General features: G+C 36.3%; 1 protein-coding gene across 3 annotated transcripts; it reads left to right on the top strand.

Annotated features, from left to right (window-relative positions):
• Positions 1 to 16,672: 16,672 nt before the first annotated feature.
• Positions 16,673 to 17,855, top strand: LOC103401967 (uncharacterized). 3 transcript variants are annotated; one of them, XR_011575918.1, is made up of 2 exons: positions 16,673 to 16,942; positions 17,057 to 17,855. XR_011575918.1 is itself a non-coding variant. In XM_008340699.4 (2 exons), the coding sequence occupies exons 1-2, from the start codon at positions 16,861 to 16,863 to the stop codon at positions 17,577 to 17,579; spliced, it is 564 nt and encodes a 187-aa protein (XP_008338921.1). In that variant the 5' UTR covers positions 16,674 to 16,860; the 3' UTR covers positions 17,580 to 17,855. The 3 variants fall into 3 exon arrangements, 2 of the variants coding, with proteins under 2 accessions (XP_008338921.1, XP_008338919.1); XM_008340699.4 differs by having other exon boundaries at positions 16,674 to 16,916; positions 17,072 to 17,855; XM_008340697.4 differs by having other exon boundaries at positions 16,675 to 16,942; positions 17,072 to 17,855.
• The last annotated feature ends 1,500 nt before the right edge of the window (positions 17,856 to 19,355 follow it).

The raw sequence follows: 19,355 nt of genomic DNA, 5'->3' as shown, positions 1-19,355 counted from the left end.
AGAACAACTCCCACAGATCTTTTGGAACTAAGCATGTGTGACTTAGATTCAATGAGTGTGAAGCTCAATTATTTGTTTGTCAATTCTCCCACTTGGGCATACACTCATTGCCTTTGTTACTAGGGGATACCGAAACTAGTATCCCGAATCCTAAACCGAAAATTTTCGGGACGGGAATTTAAAGACCAATTCCAAACCAAATTTTCGGGAATCCCAAATTTCGGGAATCCCGAAATATTTTCGGGATTTTGGGACAAATCAAGAATCCCAAATTGAAATATGAAATTATGAATTGTTATTCAAATATATAATTTAAGAACACATTCATGAACTAGGAATGTCATTTCATTCACACTACCATTTAATCTAAAATTGGCATGCCTGACTGTTTTTATTAGAGTCAACATTCAAATTAATTAAACCCTTTTTGCAATCTGTTGAGAGACAAAAGAATCAAGCCTTCTGAAATCATCAGCCATGGCAGCAGCAATAATAAAATTCAAATGAATATCAAATAGAACATGAAAAATATGCAAGATGTAGGGCATTCCAGGTTGCGGAGCATGAATTAGAAACTATTAGCATCAATTATAAAAGAATAATATATATAATATATATGTATAAATATATATATATATATATAATAATTAATATTATATATTTTCGGTTCGGTATGGGATTCCCGAAATGTCTAGAAGCCAATCCTGAATCCCGTACCAAAATTTCGGGATTGGTTCGGGATAGCATCCCGAAAATTTCGGGAATTTTGGTTTGGGATCAGGATTTTTTCGGTTCGGTTCGGGATTTTCGGGAATTTTTTCCACCCCTATTTGTTACTCTGAAAAGCATATAGGTATTTATTTGTATTAGTATAGTATTTCTCAAAATATATTTGTAAAGTAGTATACTATACCAAAAAACCAAGATTCCTGCTTGAGGAATTACATAATTGACGTATAATTGATTTGTCCCAAAACCACATAGACTATACGAGAGACATTAAATAGAATATGAAATTGTTCTAGAGCTAAAAGATAGCTCAAAATTTTCAACTGTGCACAGGTTACTAGTAAAATCACCATAAATAGAGTACACCACCAATAAGCACGAAATTTCCCAGTCTATAAGTATACATATATATGAACAACCTATCCAAATTTCAAGTCATTCTGAGGTCATTCAATCATTCGTTTGTTAAACTCAATTGAAACAATGAAAACTGCCAGACTAGACTTTCAACTGACCGTGGGTTATTAATAAAACCCCCATAAATAAAATAAACAACCCAAAATCACGAAATTTTGCAGTCTAATAATAGACATATATTTGAAGAACATATTCAAATTTCAAGGTATTTGGTGGTTAATAGCTCAGTCGTTTGTTAATTTCAAAATACGTGTTCCAGCAGAAAAATTCTGTGCATCTATGTCAACTTGATAAAACCACAAAAAAATTCAATTCTTCATGTATTTTCGTAATTTTGGTGTCTAAAGAAGCTTTAAGAAGTCTACTTCAACATATAGCTGTACCATAAATAAATCTTGGACCATAAAGATACGCAAATAAACAACATAGCAGCAGATTTCAATGTGTACCTTAGGCAATTGTGATTATCCTTCATGTGTTCAACAACATATGCTCCATTTAATTTTGAGAAGAGAAGACAACACAACAAACATTAAATCACATAGCCAATCTTGAAGAAATCCAAAACTTTTAACAAGATAAACATACCATCATCTTTGAATACACTGTAATATGCCACTTTTGAACTGAAATAATGCAAATTTAATCAAACGTGTATCTCAATCCAAAATTAATTTAAACCAATGAGGGTTACATTTGGTCGAGAAGCCTTAAGACCAAACAAATTCTATGTTATGCTTTAACGATCCCAATATATATGGGTTTTAAGAGGGCTCATATGAAAAGCATTCAAAACTTTAAACATAGAACTATTATGACTTTATATTCACAAATGAACTAATACCCCTTAGACTTTACAACCGAAACAACTCACACCTTTGTTTGGTTGAAGCTTAATCAGTTGTTAGTGTTAAAATATAAATCATGTAAACAAAATATAGACATGAAAACTATCAACCTTTGTTTGGCAATCAGTTATCACATGCTTCACATAATCCATACTTTACACTAAGCCACTAGTAATCAAACCAATAAGACCAGTCACACCTTTGTTTGGGGATACAGTCATATTGTTATGACTACTAATGCAATTCGATCAACTAAACTTTGAATTTTTAGCAGCCCTTGAATCAATGGAACGGATTTGTTGTGTCCCATTCACCCAAGAACATCTCAAAAACATTGATCTTATGATAACTTTGAGCATGTCTTAATAATAAAAATTTCAATCGAAGAGCATGCTTATTTAGCAAAGTTAGAGAAAACATACAATTTTCTGATTTTAATTAGACCTAATATTTTAAAACAAGTGAAGCTAATTTTCTCCAGGATCTTAACCATGCATTAGTTCCATATATGCATGAAAACAAAAATAGCTGCTATAGAATTGAAAAACTAAAAGCAATTCTAGCATGATTTATGCAAAATATTAGGCAACAAAAATATGGATATGTAAGAATAGTTTTTCCAGTTTTAGTTATTCATATCAATTATTTTTGGTTTGATCATATATATTAATTTGAAAACGTTAACTAGTCCAAATAGAGATTGAGCATGTAGTAGCATATTAACATAGTAAGAATGTAACGACCCATCCCAATTTATTGTATATATTTTATCCTTGAGTATGTAAAGTGACAATAATACCCTTGAGGCTTAGTGACGTGGATGTACGTATATAGTTTTAAATCATTTTTCTTGCTAACGTAATTAAATCGTATGAGTCGTTATGAGAGTGTTGACACAAATTAGGGTCGAATCGGGTTCGTAACAAAAATGTTACGAATGAATAGGTGAGTTTGGGTTGGTTTTATTCTTATTTGGACTCATTTTCTTAAGCCCTAAACATTGTAGCCCAATTAAGGCTTGAGATCCTTTTATTTCTGGCCAACCCGTGACCAATTACACACACACACACACATGTGCAACCCCACATTCTCTCTCCTTCTTTCTGGAACTCTCTCTCTCTCGTCCGTACGACCGAACCCTCTAACCTTTAAACACACATCGATCGAGCTTAAGGATAACACCTTCGTACTCCTCTTAACTTCACGAGTCTAGTCGTACCATTAGTTTGAAGGGAGGACGTATAGAACTTGAGAAGCCTGAACTCCGACAAGGGGTCCAATTTCCTCCGACGCGATCGTGAAAGATTTATGTGGTTTTGAGACTTAAGAAGGTACTCTTCTAGCTTTCCTAGTATTATGGAGTCATTTTGGAGTGTTTTGGACATCAGGACATGCGGGTTCACTGAGTTGCAGGTTAGGCCGGAATCTTAAAAGATTTTCCGACCACTTTCCGTCGGTTTTAGGATCTCTAAGAGCTAAGGATTTTTTCTCCTTGTTGAGAGCTTCAAATCCATATAAAATTTGTGAATTTTGGTTGAGAATTGGGTGAGATATTGAAGCTTTAATTTTTTCCAGAAACCTACGACGTAGCGGCGATCGGTGCTGGAATCCGACGAACCACCGGAGAATGAAGGAGAATATTCTGTCAACTTGGACAGAATATACTGATGACGTCAGTGTGCCAGGCACGTGCCTGCCCATGGCTGGTGTGTGGTACATCGGAATTTTTTTTAAAAAATTTGGGAATGCTTGTGGTGTTGAGTAGGCTACGATGGTATATTCAAATACCCCAATTGAGCAACGTACGAGAAGTTATTACACTGTTTAGGTTATGTGCTTAAAATTAACGTTAAATTAGTTGTTTCGCATATAGATGAGACATTTCCGGAAGACGAGCGTAGCCAGGCGAGACTCGGAGGCTACAACCCTGCTACATACCAGTGAGTGGGCTTTTAGTTTTCTATATATATATATATATATATATATATACACGTATATACACTTTACATTTTCCCAGAAACTGTTTTGAAACGAGCGTATTCTTTTAAATGCCATGCCATGCTTGTATTTCATTTTATTATATGCATTGGTATGTATATGAAAACTATTGTATGACGTTGCGGAGGCCAGGTAAGTTTTAGGTGAGTATTGTATGATGTTAGTGGTTGTATTGGTTATGGTTATACATAGAGGCATGTAGAGCTCATTATCCTACACCATGGTGTTAGTGTTCCCGTCCGTGGCCAGGGCACAGTTATTCACGTGATGTTCACCTCCCACACCGCACGCTCACTTTGGATCCAAGTTTGGTGCACAGCCCTGTTATACAAACCACATTAGGTGATTTCGAATCGTATGTGACCTGTGATTATTCACACAACCTTCATGTGATCGTAGCACTTGAGCGTACTTATTTACACCCAGTCATGTCGTACAAACAACAATAGGTGGTTTCGACTCGTGTGTAGACATATTTGATGAGCTATAGGTTCAACCGTACATGTCATGTTAGGTGACTCCGGCTGTCATATCATTTATATTGATTTATTTCACCTAGCTTACTTATTTCATTACTGAGATACTTGACATGGTATATACTCGGTTTTCATTCCTTGTGAGCATGATTTCTACATACGTATGTATTACTATTTTCTGGGAAATTATACGGGTTTTTCAGTGAGGGGTTATTATTTTCGGAAAGTGAAATGGTTTTAAAAAGCTTTGTTTTGCCCTCCAGGTTTTAGTTAGAAGTTTGTGTTGGTGGCTTATGAGGACTCTACGGTGGTTCTGACAGACTTCAAATAAGGTAGGGATTTCTTTCACACCTTGTATATTTCTTACCTAGCTGGCTGGACTGCATCTAGGTTACCTATGCTCTGAATATGTGTATCTACACCTTAAATACCTTCACTCGTACTTTTATACTTGTCTAGTGTAAGTTAGCTAGTTTGGTTTTTATTTACTCACATTTTCATATCACTGTCACTTCCACATTGCGCACATGGCTACGTTATCCTCACGTGACGGCCAACATGCCTTAATTTAGGTCGGGGTGTGTCAAAGAAAAGATACTAGTTTTATAAAAGAAAATTGCAAACAAAATATATGTAGCAGTGAGCTTGAAGACAAGATTAAATCCTGATATATGTCTTATTTCAGATAGAACTCATGAGTGGAATACGATATATTCCTTGACTTTGTAAGGTACCCTTTTTAACATGCATTTAGTCATATGTTTCAACTAGCATGCTAATACAACAATAATATATATTCAGGAAACAAATGTGATTTAGATGCATTGTAAGGATGTACTTACATGTAAACTTATGAATTCACATGCCTTGCGACAATAGTTGTCTCATACACTACTTCAAGACCATCACATATGTGATATACACAATCTTGTAGGCTTCATGATCAGAGATGTCCTCTAATGTTCTTAACGAGGTTGTTCCCTCTTTAGTCAATTTCAGCAGCAATACATATCTATGGTATTCATTCAATAATATAGTCTCCATACTATTGTCACATCCTGGCCCGGGCCCCTATCACATCCTGGCCCGGGCCCCCATCACATCCCGGGCTCGACTCCGTCGTAGTACGATATTGTCCACTTTGGGCCTTGACCCGCCCTCACGGTTTTGTTTTTGGGAATTCACACGAGAACTTCCCAGTGGGTCACCCATCATGGGATTGCTCTCGCCCGAACTCACTTAACTTCAAAGTTCCAATGGAACCCGAAGCCAGTGAGTTCCCAAAAAGCCTCGTGCTAGGTAGAGATGAGAATATATATAAGGCTTACATGATCTACTTTGTTGGGCGATGTGAGATGTCACAATCCACCCCCCCTTAGGGGCCCGACATCCTCGTCGGCACATATCCGGCCAAGGATTGGCTCTGATACCAAATTGTCACATCCCAGCCCGGGCCCTCATCATATCCTGGGCTCAACTCTGTCGTAGCACGATATTGTCCGCTTTGGGCCCGACCACGCCTTCACAGTTTTGTTTCTGGGAACTCATACGAGAACTTCCCAGTGTGTCACCCATCATAGGATTGCTCTCGTGCGAACTCGCTTAACTTCAGAGTTCCTATGGAACCCAAAGCCCGTGAGCTCCCAAAAGGTCTCGTGGTAGATAGAAATGAGAATATACATGTAAGGCTTACAGGATCCACTCCGTTGGGCGATGTGGGATGTCACATTATTGTCTCAACAGTTAATTAATCTCATAATACCAGAGCATGGGCTATAACATAAGCAATATACATATGAAGTATCATTAGTTAAAGCTGAAAACTAAGCCATACATGGTTATGACCTTTAAATTAAATTCCTAAATAGACATGGATTAAACATATGCATACCTCACCAAATGCATTCTGGACGTATCATGCCTGAAAAATAATGTATATCACTGAAGACAAACATGAGATTTACATATGTGCAAATGAATTGCAAGGCTGAAAGTACCACTAATAGCATATAACAAAACTTAATGAATAAAAGGTAATCAAAATCACTTTAAATTACCACTTTCATGCTATCAGATTTTTCATATATTTGTACACATATCAAGACTTACAATGTATGTGAACTAACCAAGAATCTGCAACACAATTTACATTAGTAGTACCTAGAATCTCCAGAAAGTAATTTATCAAAAACTTGAACAAGGAAACCAAGTCAAAACCATATGTTAAAGCAAATTGTGGGTTGCCACCTATTCTTAATGCTTATTAACATCCTCAAATTCTCCAGTTGCAAAAAATTATGCAATAACCTTGAATGATGATTAAACTAATAAGGCTGTGTACCTTTCATTTTCTGGGAATACAAGCATGATAAAATAAATGTTTGTCCATCATATTATGTAGTATTTATACAACTATGCCATATGCCATTCCCAAAATTTTTATCAACATTCAAACTAAGAACTGAAAGTCAAAATCGAAACACACACACACATACGTACATATATATATTTGTGTGTGTGTGTGTGCGCGCGCACTCGCGTGTGCGCCTATTTACATTCTCGAAATTCTATGTGTTGACAAAAATAAAAAAGGAAACTAATAGGTTTATAACTTTATAGAACCATGTTTACCTTTTGCCGAAATATGCAAAAAAGTCATCATGGCATTGAATACATACATATGCCAACTCCAAAAACTTCCAGATCATGACGAATATACTTAATTGTTGTAAATAGTGGGTATGTTTTCCCACATGTGTATAGTAAAATATCACATGTGTAAGGTAAAGTATCACATGTGTATAGTATAAACTCACAAGCTAAATAGTAATCCTTTTGTAATTTTCCATTGAAGTGGCTCTATAAATAGAGCACTTAGATTGTTCAAATGATGGAAGAAATTAAGAAGAGAAAAGGAAGAGAAAAACATCTAATAGCAATAATATACATTACTTCCTCTGCAACAGCTTGTGTTGGTATAATACTCTGCAACTGCTTCGTTCCTGTCCCGAGTAAAGGTCATCTCTCTAAATTTTGCCTATTTATAACACGTTATCAGCACAACTCTCTTATCATTTCTCATTTCCCTTCACCAAAAGAAAAAAAAATGTTTCCTCTAAGGTTTTTACTATTCTTCTTCTTCCTCTACCTCAATTGCTGGGTATACCCTTGCGAAGAACTGTTTGCACCATGTTTACTTCTAGTTCTCCAACTAACAATCACTTATATCTTTGATTTCTTGTTTGGTGTAGATATTGACTACTAACCCACTGATTATTTATGCAATCCAAGATAGTGCGGTTCTATCGCCTATCTTGGACTGCAGATCTAATTTTACTGCAAATTTTAAGTGGAGCGATATAATCACCCGCCCTATCCTGCATATTTAAATTTGCATGTTATTTAATTTTATCGCAATTTTAGGTGGTGTGAAATAATCACCCACCCTGCTTTACATATTTAATTTTATCGCAATTTTAGGTGGTGTGAAATAATCGTCCACCCTGTTTTGTATCTTTAAATTTTATCGCAATTTTAGGTGGTGCGGTATAATCGTCCACCCTGCTTTGTATATTTAAATTTTATCGCAATTTTAGGTGGTGCGGTATAATCGTTTGCTTTGTATATTTAAATTTTATCGTAATTTTAGGTGGTGCGGTATAATCGTCCACCCTACTTTGTATATTTAAATTTTATCGCAATTTTAGGTGGTGCAGTATAATCGTCCACCTTACTCTACATATTTAAATTTTCCTGTTGTTTAAAGTAGTGCGGAATAATCGCCCATCCTATACTTATTTTGATGAGAATGGTGCGGTACAATTGTCCTTCTCATTAATTATGAAAATCTCGAGCCTGAAGTTTCGAGTACTTATTATTTTGGCCTGAAGATCAAAATTTGTAAGAACCAGAAGTTCTAACAATATATTCCTCCAGAACATATATTATTGCAAGTTCTTACACACCTCATTTTTCTTTCAGAAAAGAAAATGGCAAACTTGGCAAAGCTTGATTTCGCTGCCCTAGACATTACTGGAAAGAATTACCTTACCTGGGTACTGGATACCAAGATCCATCTGGAAGCAGTGAATCTTAGAGATACCATCAAGGAAGAGAGTAGCTCATCCTTTCAAGATCGGGCAAAGGCCATGATTTTTATTCGTTGCCATCTTGATGAGGCACTAAAGAACGAGTACTTAACGGTTCAAGATTCGTTAGCCCTTTGGAATGCCTTGAGAAGCAGATACAATCACCAGACAACGGTGATTCTTCCAAGAGCTCACTATGACTGAACTCACCTAAGGATCCAGGATTTCAAGTCAGTGGCTGAGTACAATTCGGCGTTGTTCAGAATTACCTCTCAGATAAAGCTCTGTGGGGATACTATTACTGAGGAGATGTTATTGGAAAAGACTTTCAGCACATTCCACGCCTCTAACATGGTACTGTAGCAGCAGTATAGAGCGCGAAGCTTTACTGAATATAACCAGCTGATATCTGTGCTCCTGGTAGCTGAACAGAACAATGAGCTCCAAATGAAAAGCCATAATTGCTGACCTACTGGATCAGCACCGTTCCCAGAAGTGAATGATGCTTCCCTTAAAAGGAATACCATATCCTCCCATGGCAATAATTACAAACGAGGACGTGGCCACAAGCAAGGCCGGTGGAAAGGGAAAGGCATGAACCATGGTGTCCAGTTTCACAACCAAGTTCCAAGGCATAATCTAGGCTCGAGCTTTAAAAATGCAAATCGCCAGAAAGGAAAAGCTCATGTGAACACTCCTAGAAATCATGAAGGAGGTTGTCATAGGTGTGGTGGCAACGGACATTGGGCACGTACTTGTCGCACCCCAAAGCATCTGGTGGAGCTGTATCAAGCCTCCTTCAAGGAGAAGGGTGTCGAGATCAATTTCTTCGACCTGGCTCAACCAATGGAAACCCCTGATCCAGTGACCAATTTATCAGGACAGTTAAACACAACCCACCTGGATGCTACATACTTTATTAATGAAAGAGGGAATGAAGTTTATGGGTCCGATTGAATTAGTTATGTTTAATGTACTCCTGTTATTTGTACTTGTGGTTTAATGCTCGCATTTTCAATTCAATAAAAGTAGTATTATAGTATGAATAAACTGCTTTTTCTTTACTCAGAGAACATGGATAAAAATTATGGTTATTCTCAAAACAAGAGCAATGGCGGAGAATTTTGTCTTGCAAACAGCGCAACCATGCATTCAATACTTCGAGATCGAAAGTATTTCTCGAATTTGGTACTTGCAAAAGTAAAGGTAACAACAATATCAGGGCAATCAGATGTAATTGAAGGCTCAGGAAAAGCCCAGATTATGTTACCAAATGGAACAATATTGTCTATAAAGAATGCATTATATGCTACTCGATCCATTCAAAATTTGTTAAGTTTTAAAGACATACGTCTAAATGGACACCACATTGAAACGAAAAGTGTAGAAAATGTGGAATATTTATGCATTACCTCCAATGATACCCAGAAGCGTATATTGGAGAAGTTGCATGATTTATCGAGTAGATTGTATTATACATACATAAAGACAGTTGAGGCATATACTGTTATGAACCAGAAGTTCATTGATTCAAAGGTTTACATGCTTTGGCATGATTGTCTAGGTCATCCAGGATCTACCATGATGCGTAGAATCATTACCAACTCTAATGGACATCCATTATTGAGCAGACATATTGATGTCTCAAATGATAACCCTTGCAAGGCTTGTTCCCAAGGGAAGTTGGTAATTAGACCATCACAACTAAAGGTTGATGATGAAGCCCCATCATTTTTGCAAAGAATTCAAAGGGATATTTGTGAACCTATTCACCCACCTTGTGGACCATTTCGATATTTTATGGTTTTGGTTGATGCATCTACCCGATGGTCACATGTTTGCCTATTATTTACTCGAAATGTAGTTTTTGCGAGACTTCTTGCTCAGATAATTAAGTTGCGAGCACAGTTCCCAGATCATCCTATTAAGTCCATTCGACTTGATAACGCTGGTGAATTTACGTCTCAAACCTTTGATGATTACTGTATGGCACTAGGCATTGATGTTGAACACCCTGTTCCTCATGTCCATACTCAAAATGGTTTAGCAGAGGCATTTATTAAGCGGCTTCAATTAATAGCCCGCACTCTGCTCATGAAAACGAAATTGCCAGTCTCTGCATGGGGACATGCCATATTACATTATGCATCATTGGTTAGATTGAGACCCATAGCCAACCACCAATATTCATCAATACAACTCATGTTTGGATAACAGCCAAACATTTCCCATTTACGAGTTTTTGGTTGTGCTGTTTATGTGCTTATTGCACCGCCACAACGAACTAAAATGGGACTTCAGCGTAGACTGAGAATTTATGTAGGTTTTGATTCATCATCTATCATTAGATATTTGGAACCTTTGACTAGTGATATGTTTACGGCTCGTTTTGCTGATTGTCATTTTGATGAGACAGTTTTCCCGTCGTTAGGGGGAGAAAAGACCGTTCCAGAAGAACAGTAAGAACTAACATGGGTTGTTCCCACCTTATCTCATTTTGATCCACGAAGCACTTAATGTGAAAATGAAGTGAAAATAATCGTTCATCTTCAAGGTATCACTAATCAAATGCCAGATGCTTTTAATGATGCTTCGAAAGTGACAAAGTCACATATACCAGTTGCAAATGCACCTGCAAGAATTGATGTCCCTGTTGGACAAAATAAAGTGGCAACGAATGATTCCTCTAGTGCACGCCTGAAGCGTGGTAGACCCCCACGTTCAAAAGATTCAGCCCCTCGAAAGAGAAAGATGAGGGCACAATTGAACCTAAATGAAATCATTCAAGAAAAGAAATTGAATGATAAATCCATAATTCATGATTCTGTACTTCTAGAAAAAGAAAATGTCCTTGATGAGACATCTGTCCCTGAAGAGACAGAAGTACATAAAAGCAAAGAAATATCCATAAATTATGCATGTACTAATGAATTGTGGGATCGAAATGAAATAATCATCGACGACATGTTTGCATTTGCAATAGCCACTGAAATTATCTTAAGTGATGATATTGAGCCCCGCTCTGTTGATGAATGCAGACAGAGACAAGATTGGCCTAAGTGGAAAGATGCAATCCAGGCAGAATTAAATTCCTTGGAAAGACGAAGTGTTTTTGGACCAATAGTCCAAACCCTGCCTGGTGTGAACCCCGTAGGTTACAAATGGGTATTCACAAGGAAACGTAACGAGAAAAACGAGATTGCAAGATATAAAGCAAGACTCGTTGCACAAGGTTTTTCACAAAGACCTGGAATTGATTATAAAGAGACATACTCTCCTATAATGGACGCAATTACGTTCCGTTACTTAATAAGTTTGGTGATTTCAGAAAAACTTGACATGCGACTTATGGATGTCATCGCCGCGTATCTATATGGAGAATTAGATACTGACATATATATGAAAGTCCCAGAAGGACTTAAGTTGCCTGAAGCAACTAACAAACCACGAGGTATGTTCTCAATCAAATTAAGGCGATCACTATATGGGTTGAAACAATCTGGGCGAATGTGGTATAATTGTCTCAGTGAGTATTTGATTAAAGAAGGATATGCCAACAATGTCATCTGCCATTGTGTGTTCATTAAGAAATCAAATACTCGATTTGCTATAGTGGCAGTATACGTCGATGATATGAACCTAGTTGGAACCCCTGAAGAGCTCAATAAAACTGCTGAATATCTGAAAAGCGAATTTGAAATGAAAGACTTTGGGAAAACAAAATATTGTCTCGGCCTGCAGATTGAGCATTGTGCTAATGGAATTTTGGTCCATCAATCAGCTTACATTGAAAAGATACTGAAGTGATTTGGCATGGACAAGGCTTATCCACTTAGCACTCCAATGGTCGTTCGTTCTTTGGACATTAAGAAAGATCCATTTCGTCCAAAAGAAAATGATGAATTGGTCCTTGGTCCAGAAGTACCATATTTAAGCGCAATAGGTGCTTTATTGTATTTAGCACAATGTACTATACCAGATATAGCTTTTTCAGTTAACTTGTTAGCCAGGTACAGCTCTGCTCCAACAATTCGTCATTGGAAATAAGTCAAAGATGTTCTACGATACCTTCATGGGACAACAGATATGGGTCTCTTCTACTCTGACAAGCTCACAAATGATCAGATCCTTGTTGGATACGCAGATGTTGGTTTTCTCTTCGATCTGCATAAAGCCCGCTCACAAAATGGATATGTGTTCACTTATGGAGATACTGCAATTTCATGGCGATCAACGAAGCAAACGCTAGTTGCTACATCTTCCAATCACTCGGAAATAATTGCTTTACATGAAGCAAGTCGTGAATGTTCTTGATTAAGATCAATGATCCATCACATCCGGAATTCATGTGGTCTACCTTCAAAGAAAGACACTCAAACGGTCATCCATGAAGATAATGCAGCCTGTGTTGCCCAGATGAAGGAATGATTCATCAAAGGTGACAAGACTAAACACATATCTCCAAGATTTTTCAGTGCACATGAGCTTCAAAAAGGTAAAGTTATTGAAGTCGGACAAATATGTTCCAATGAAAATTTAGCAGACTTTTTCACCAAATCTCTACCAAAGTGCACATTTCAAAAGTTGGTGCAGGGAATAGGATTACGTCGGCTTACAAATTTGAAGAATGCAGAATCAAGGGGAGAAACAATTCAGGGGGAGTATCCATGATACATGTATGTTGTCCTCTTTTTCCTTCGATTAGGATTTTTCCCACTGGGTTTTCCTATCAAGATTTTAACGAGGCAACATAAGCATGCTCAACACCATCCAGGTAAAGTTGTACTCTTTTTCCTTCGCTATGGTTTTTTCTCACTGGGTTTTTCCAAGCAAGGTTTTAATGAGGCAACTGATATTGATATGTGGGCATCCAAGGGGAAGTGTTGTAAATAGTGGGTATGTTTGTCCACATGTGTATAGTAAAATATCACATGTGTATAGTATAAACTCACAAGCTAAATAGTAATCCTTTTTTAATTTTCCATTGAAGTGGCTTTATAAATAGAGCACTTAGATTGTTCAAATGATGGAAGAACATTAAGAAGAGAAAAGGAAGAGAAAAACATCTAATAGCAATAATATACATTACTTCCTCTGCAACAGCTTGTGTTAGTATAATACTCTGCAACTGCTTCGTTCTTGTCCCGAGTAAATGTCATCTCTCTAAATTTAGCCTGTTTATAACATTAATGCCTGTTTCATAACTTTTTAATTTTAACATCCCAATTATATGTCCACAACCACATTGGAGACTCAATTAAGGTAGTTTTGATAAAGCTAATAAAGATGTATAAACCCAATGGGATAATGAAATCGAAATAGGATGCAATATCAATTAATAGTCTGTAATATTCCTTTAAGTCAAAAGGACAAGTTTTAATACATAGCTATCTCAAATTTCAATATGAAATTTAGGTTAAAACGCAATTCATATTGAAAACCAATTTCTTTTACCGTGAAACATGAATACGGAAATTGAGCAAAATTTAAAACATGTCATGGATTCAAGACATTAACTTTTAGGGTTTACCGAGTAGGTCTTTAGTTGTATTATGACCTGCTCTGATACCAACTATTAGACTTTATATATTTCATAAACAACTAAAAACACTAACCTGAAAAAATCCATAAATTATGCTCATTTGATAAAGTACTTGAAGTCAACATGGCATGTAGGAAAGATGAACCATCTTGGATAGAACCGTGCGGAATAGGGTCAACCATGGACTTCTCCTTCGGTGGAAATTGTATTGGAATCCTGTGGAATAATGTGTTAGTTGACCAAAATCTTCTGCACACTCAACAATCCTTTATACTCGAACTAATGGGGCGTTCATATGAGTTTTCTATGTGTTGTAAGCAGAGACCTTAGCCTTGTATTTATATGGACTTAACCCTAATGAATCTTCCCATAATAATGTCATTAGGATTCCTTGCAGTCCAAGGATAATTGATACACCAAATCTCATTCCAAATAAGATAGAATTAGGAGCCCTTATTCCCCAAGGAAATCCGGAATATATTAACTTTACTTGGGGTACAATCTATAGCTATTAACTAAATCCTAATTTTATTTATATTCCAAGCATACCTTAAATTAACTGTGTAGACCTATTAATCGTTAGATTATGGTCCAACGTCCAACGTTTATATCATTCGAACTACAATTTCCAACCCCATTTCCTCGAGAAGCTAATCAATCTTTACCTTTAATAATATAAGAAAATCCCTAACTCGTTCATTGGTTACATAAAGCCAATTAGTCTATTGTCACTTGTAAGTACATAAAGCCAATTAGTCTATTGTCACTTGTAAGTATCTTATAATTAATCCTTTTGATGAGAAATATTAAGATGATTCTCTCAAAGTGAGACTTTCCATGAACCTTTTGCTAAAAAATTTGGATCACTACACGTTCCTAGAAACACTGCAAGCTTGGTGAAACACAAACACGAACCAAGAAATGAGCCTTCAGGCACATCCAGAATCTTGCAAATCCTTAGGTTGGCTACGTAAAAGGAGGTCTCTTTGAACTTTCGCCTCCCAAGTCCTAGGATTGAGATGATAACCCTAGAGATTAAACTGAAAAAATATATATGAACTATAAGAGTAGAGAGCTTTATCTCTCCTGTCTAATACTGAGAGAGATTTGTCACTTAGTACTACGGTCTAGTGGTATTCTGCTTCATTTGTAAGTGAGAGGTTATAGGTTCAATTCTCGCCAAAAACGAATTTAAACTACATTATTACTAGCCCATTGAGAGGCTAAGTCCACCCATTCCTTGTAGATAATATCGTTTGTTAAAACAAATACCGAGAGAGATTTTCTCTTTGTCTCTTCTTTCTTCCTGAAAGCCCGTAGTTGGGAACAGAGTAGAAAGATAGATACGTCCATGAAAATTCTAAGAATAGTTTTTTAAGGATTTTCTTTAAATATCACAAAGATAATTAAGAGATACTTAATAATCAAATACCCTAATTTGAGTGTCACTTAGTACTACGGTCTAATGGTATTCCTCTTCATTTGTAAGTGAGAGGTCTTAAGTTCAATTCTTGCCAAAAGCGAATTTGAACCATATTATTGTTAGATTATTATGAGGTTCAGCCCATCCCCGACTCTTAGTGTAGATAATATTATTTGTTTAAAAAATAATTTTTTTAAAAAAACCCTAATTTGAGTGGATTAAATATTGGTATTTATTTAATTAATATATAGGTAAATCGCACAAAAGGCATGTATGACAAACCACAAAAAATCTAGAATTATTAACTCTTCTTTGTGACGAAACAAAAAGGAAAGAAAAAGAATTACGAAAACCTACGTTCCTCGCATGGAATCGGTGCATGCAGAAGCTTTTTCTTTTACCATTTCAGTGCAGAATCAACAGAAAGAGATTAGAAAGCAATCCCAAATAAGAAATGACTGTAGGGCAAGTAACAGATAATTTCACACACAAGAAAAAGGAATTATTTGTTTTCCCCTCCTTTTGTGACAGCCTTGTAAGAAGTAAAACCTTTTCTCATGTAAAAATAATGCTCTTTTGAGGACAACAATGTTATCAGTGAATTAGATAGTTAGTTATTAAAATGAGAAAAATCGATGAGAATTGAACTCACATCACTGTGCATATACATAACATTATTGTTTTTCAATAATCTGATAAAGTATCATATGCCACCATGAATTTTATATTTATTTTTTTACTTTTGTCAATCATGGAAAATCACCATTATTTTTGTACAAGAAAAGGACCTTTATATCTAAAGAAGAAAAAGAAAAATATAGAGAATTTATAGCTGGAAAAATTTATATACCAATACCAATTGTAAAGCCTCATTCTTTATTCTTTCTCTCCAACGAAATTTTTTTATTGTAATGAAATCATGATAGTACTAGTTTTTTTTTAACAAACGAAATTATGATAGTATAAGTTAGAAAATGATTTCGCCACACTCCTTTTACCGTGCTTACATGCTCATATTTAACTTTACCATTGTTTTTGTTTGCTTTATTACCAAAAATAAATAAAGGTGTCACGTTCTACACACGGCCGTACCAAAAATGAAAATGATGTGTATATTTTATATATTACTTTATTTAATTAAGAATCCCAATAAAACACTACACGTTTTGTGGCTTTTGTTGTGTGGCCGTCGGCCTACCCAAAAAAATCCCTCCCTCATCATTCATCTCTCTCTCTCTCCCCCTCCCTCCCCTCTGCAACAACAATATGACAACGAGTAGCAAAGGAAACAACAACGCATCATCAGTAGTCCAAGTCCAAGAGCAAGCAGCAGGCAGCCATGAGTGCTGCATGTGTGGGGATTTTGGCTTCTCCTATGAGCTCTTTGTTTGCAAGGTTTGCCAATTCAGATCTCAGCACAGGTCCCCAGTTTAACAAAACCACTCTCTTTTTTGTTTAATTATATGAACATTTTTAATTTGATCTTTTAATTTATGGGTTATGATCTAACTAAACTGAAGTTTAACTGTAATCAGATTTCCTATGTGCAGGTACTGCAGCAATCTTTACCCAAATGCTGAGTCCTACAGAATCTGCAATTGGTGCCTCACCCAGAAGGAGGACACCCAAAACTCCTCAAATTCTTCATCCTCATGCAAAAAGGAATCCCAAGATCAAGACCACCCAATTACCAAGATCAGCATCAAGAAAAAGATTTCATCAAAAAACAGTCATAATCCATATGGTGGGTGTCTGAGGGGCACTATGCAGCTGCAACCAAGCGGGCCCATCAAGAAACAGAGATCACTTGATCTTCATCATCTTCATCGTCAATCATCAGCAGTATCTCCATCACCATCACCATCTCCAAAATCTGCACCAGTTGTTACCAGAAAGAGGATCATCACAAATGCGGCAAAGGAGGCTGAGAGGATCAAGAGGACAAGGTCAGAGGACATATCAAACATAAAAAACACAAGTACTATTGGGATCACAAGGCAAGTCTTCAGGAACAAGGTCAGAAGGTACAAGCTTTTGGATGAAGTTTCAAGTCAATGACTTGTTCACTACAGCTAGCTATATATTCCAATTTCTTCTCTCTCTTTTATTTTCTTTTTGTTGTACATACAAATATAAATACAGATAAAATTTGGTCTATATACATAATCTATATGTGATGGAGGAGACCAGTGGCAGGCGTAATTTAGTATGATATAGTATGTTGTAATTTTCAGTTAATGTAGAAACGTAATAAGAGTAATTCTGTGGTGGATTGTGGTGGATTCTGTATAATCGAGTTTTTTTAAGTTAAAGAACGTACTTCATTGTGTATAATTATATGTTTATTTCTTTCGTTACGAAATGGTATAAATCATATGTTTGTTTCTCTCTTTATGTAATAGGTCATGTGATGAAAGAGCTACGTAACTAAAGAATACCGCAAGTTCTCTATCACTGTACTGTTACAACTTACAAGCCATCGCATGTATATGTGTGTGTGTGTTTTTCTTTCAATGCCAAATATCTGTAAATGGTATTTAGTGACCACTATCAACATAAGAGCTGATATAATTTAGCCACTAGTATGACTCGCCTATACAGAGAACGCAAAACTAACCCAAACGATACTACATACACATAGACAACTCAATCTATTATTTGTACAAGGACAAAACAACAAACACAGTCCACACCAAGAACACCACTCGATAAAGATTCAGTGGGTGCATTGTTTGTGGAATTTGATGGATTTTGGATGACTTTCAAATTTAAGTGTATTCAATATAGACTTTTAGAGGTCAATAAAAGTCAATTTGTATTAAAAAAAAAATTTATGACTCTAAAAAGTTTATGAAAATCTTGTGGTATTCATTTATGACTATTTTGAGTCTACAAAGATCCAAGTGTATTTAAAATTTCACTTATTTTAAAAGATTTTAGAAAGTCATGGATTTTGATGGACTTTGAATGCTTTTATAGAAAAAAAATTTGTCATTACAAATTCAACCTCTCCCTTAAGATTATGATGGATTTCATTTTTCTTAATTCTCTGATGAATACTCCACCATCTAATATAATGCAATAATTATCACTATCACCACTTCCAACATCATGTCACCACCACTACCTTACCATAACCATCTTGTTCACCACTGTTACCATTGGTTCCACTGCTGTCATTGCCATGAGCATCATCGCTATCACTACTATGACCACCACCTACACCACTATCACTATGACTGCCACCTCTACCACTGTCTCCTTTACCACCCCGACACCACAATCACCCGGTGACACTTCCACTACCACCACCTCATAAGCCCACTTTGTCATAAATCATGATCACCATCTCAAATTCAATGATGAAAACTTAAAAATAATAATGGTTATTGTTGATGCACAAAACCGGAGGTCTTGGAACAACGTAAATCTGACCGTGAATCTGCAAGAAATGTAAATAACACAAGATGTATCGTGGTTCACCCTAAGGTTTGGGCTACGTTCACATTGATTATTGTATTTCTCTGTTTATGAGCCTTATGGCTTTGTATGTGAGGGAGAGAGATTCAGAGCCTCTAAGGGAGAGAGTGAGGCCTCTGATGGCCTAGGAATTGGCCTCCCCTAATTTGTGAGGGTGAAGAGTCCTTTTATAGAATAAGGGCTCCTCACTTATTACATATATGCCCATTCCTTTATTACATAATTACATTTAAGTCCCTCGAGTATTTGTACGAGATCTAAATACGGAGGCCCTAAGTATGGTATAAACAGTAGTCCCCCAAGTCTTCAATCAAGAGGGTATTTTGGCTGGAGACTTGAAATTCAGTCCATGTG

Source organism: Malus domestica, chromosome 15 (genome assembly GCF_042453785.1).
Source record: "Malus domestica chromosome 15, GDT2T_hap1".
NCBI lineage: Eukaryota > Viridiplantae > Streptophyta > Magnoliopsida > Rosales > Rosaceae > Malus > Malus domestica.
This window is presented reverse-complemented; position numbering and strand designations above follow the sequence as displayed.

What these genes read in the sequence shown, in the direction of transcription:
- LOC103401967 (XM_008340697.4), top strand. Translation starts at nt 16,788, where the DNA reads ATGACAACGAGTAGCAAAGGAAACAACAACGCATCATCAGTAGTCCAA. An exon ending in CAATTCAGATCTCAGCACAG is followed by an intron (nt 16,943 to 17,071) that starts GTCCCCAGTTTA and finishes TCCTATGTGCAG; the next exon opens with GTACTGCAGCAATCTTTACC.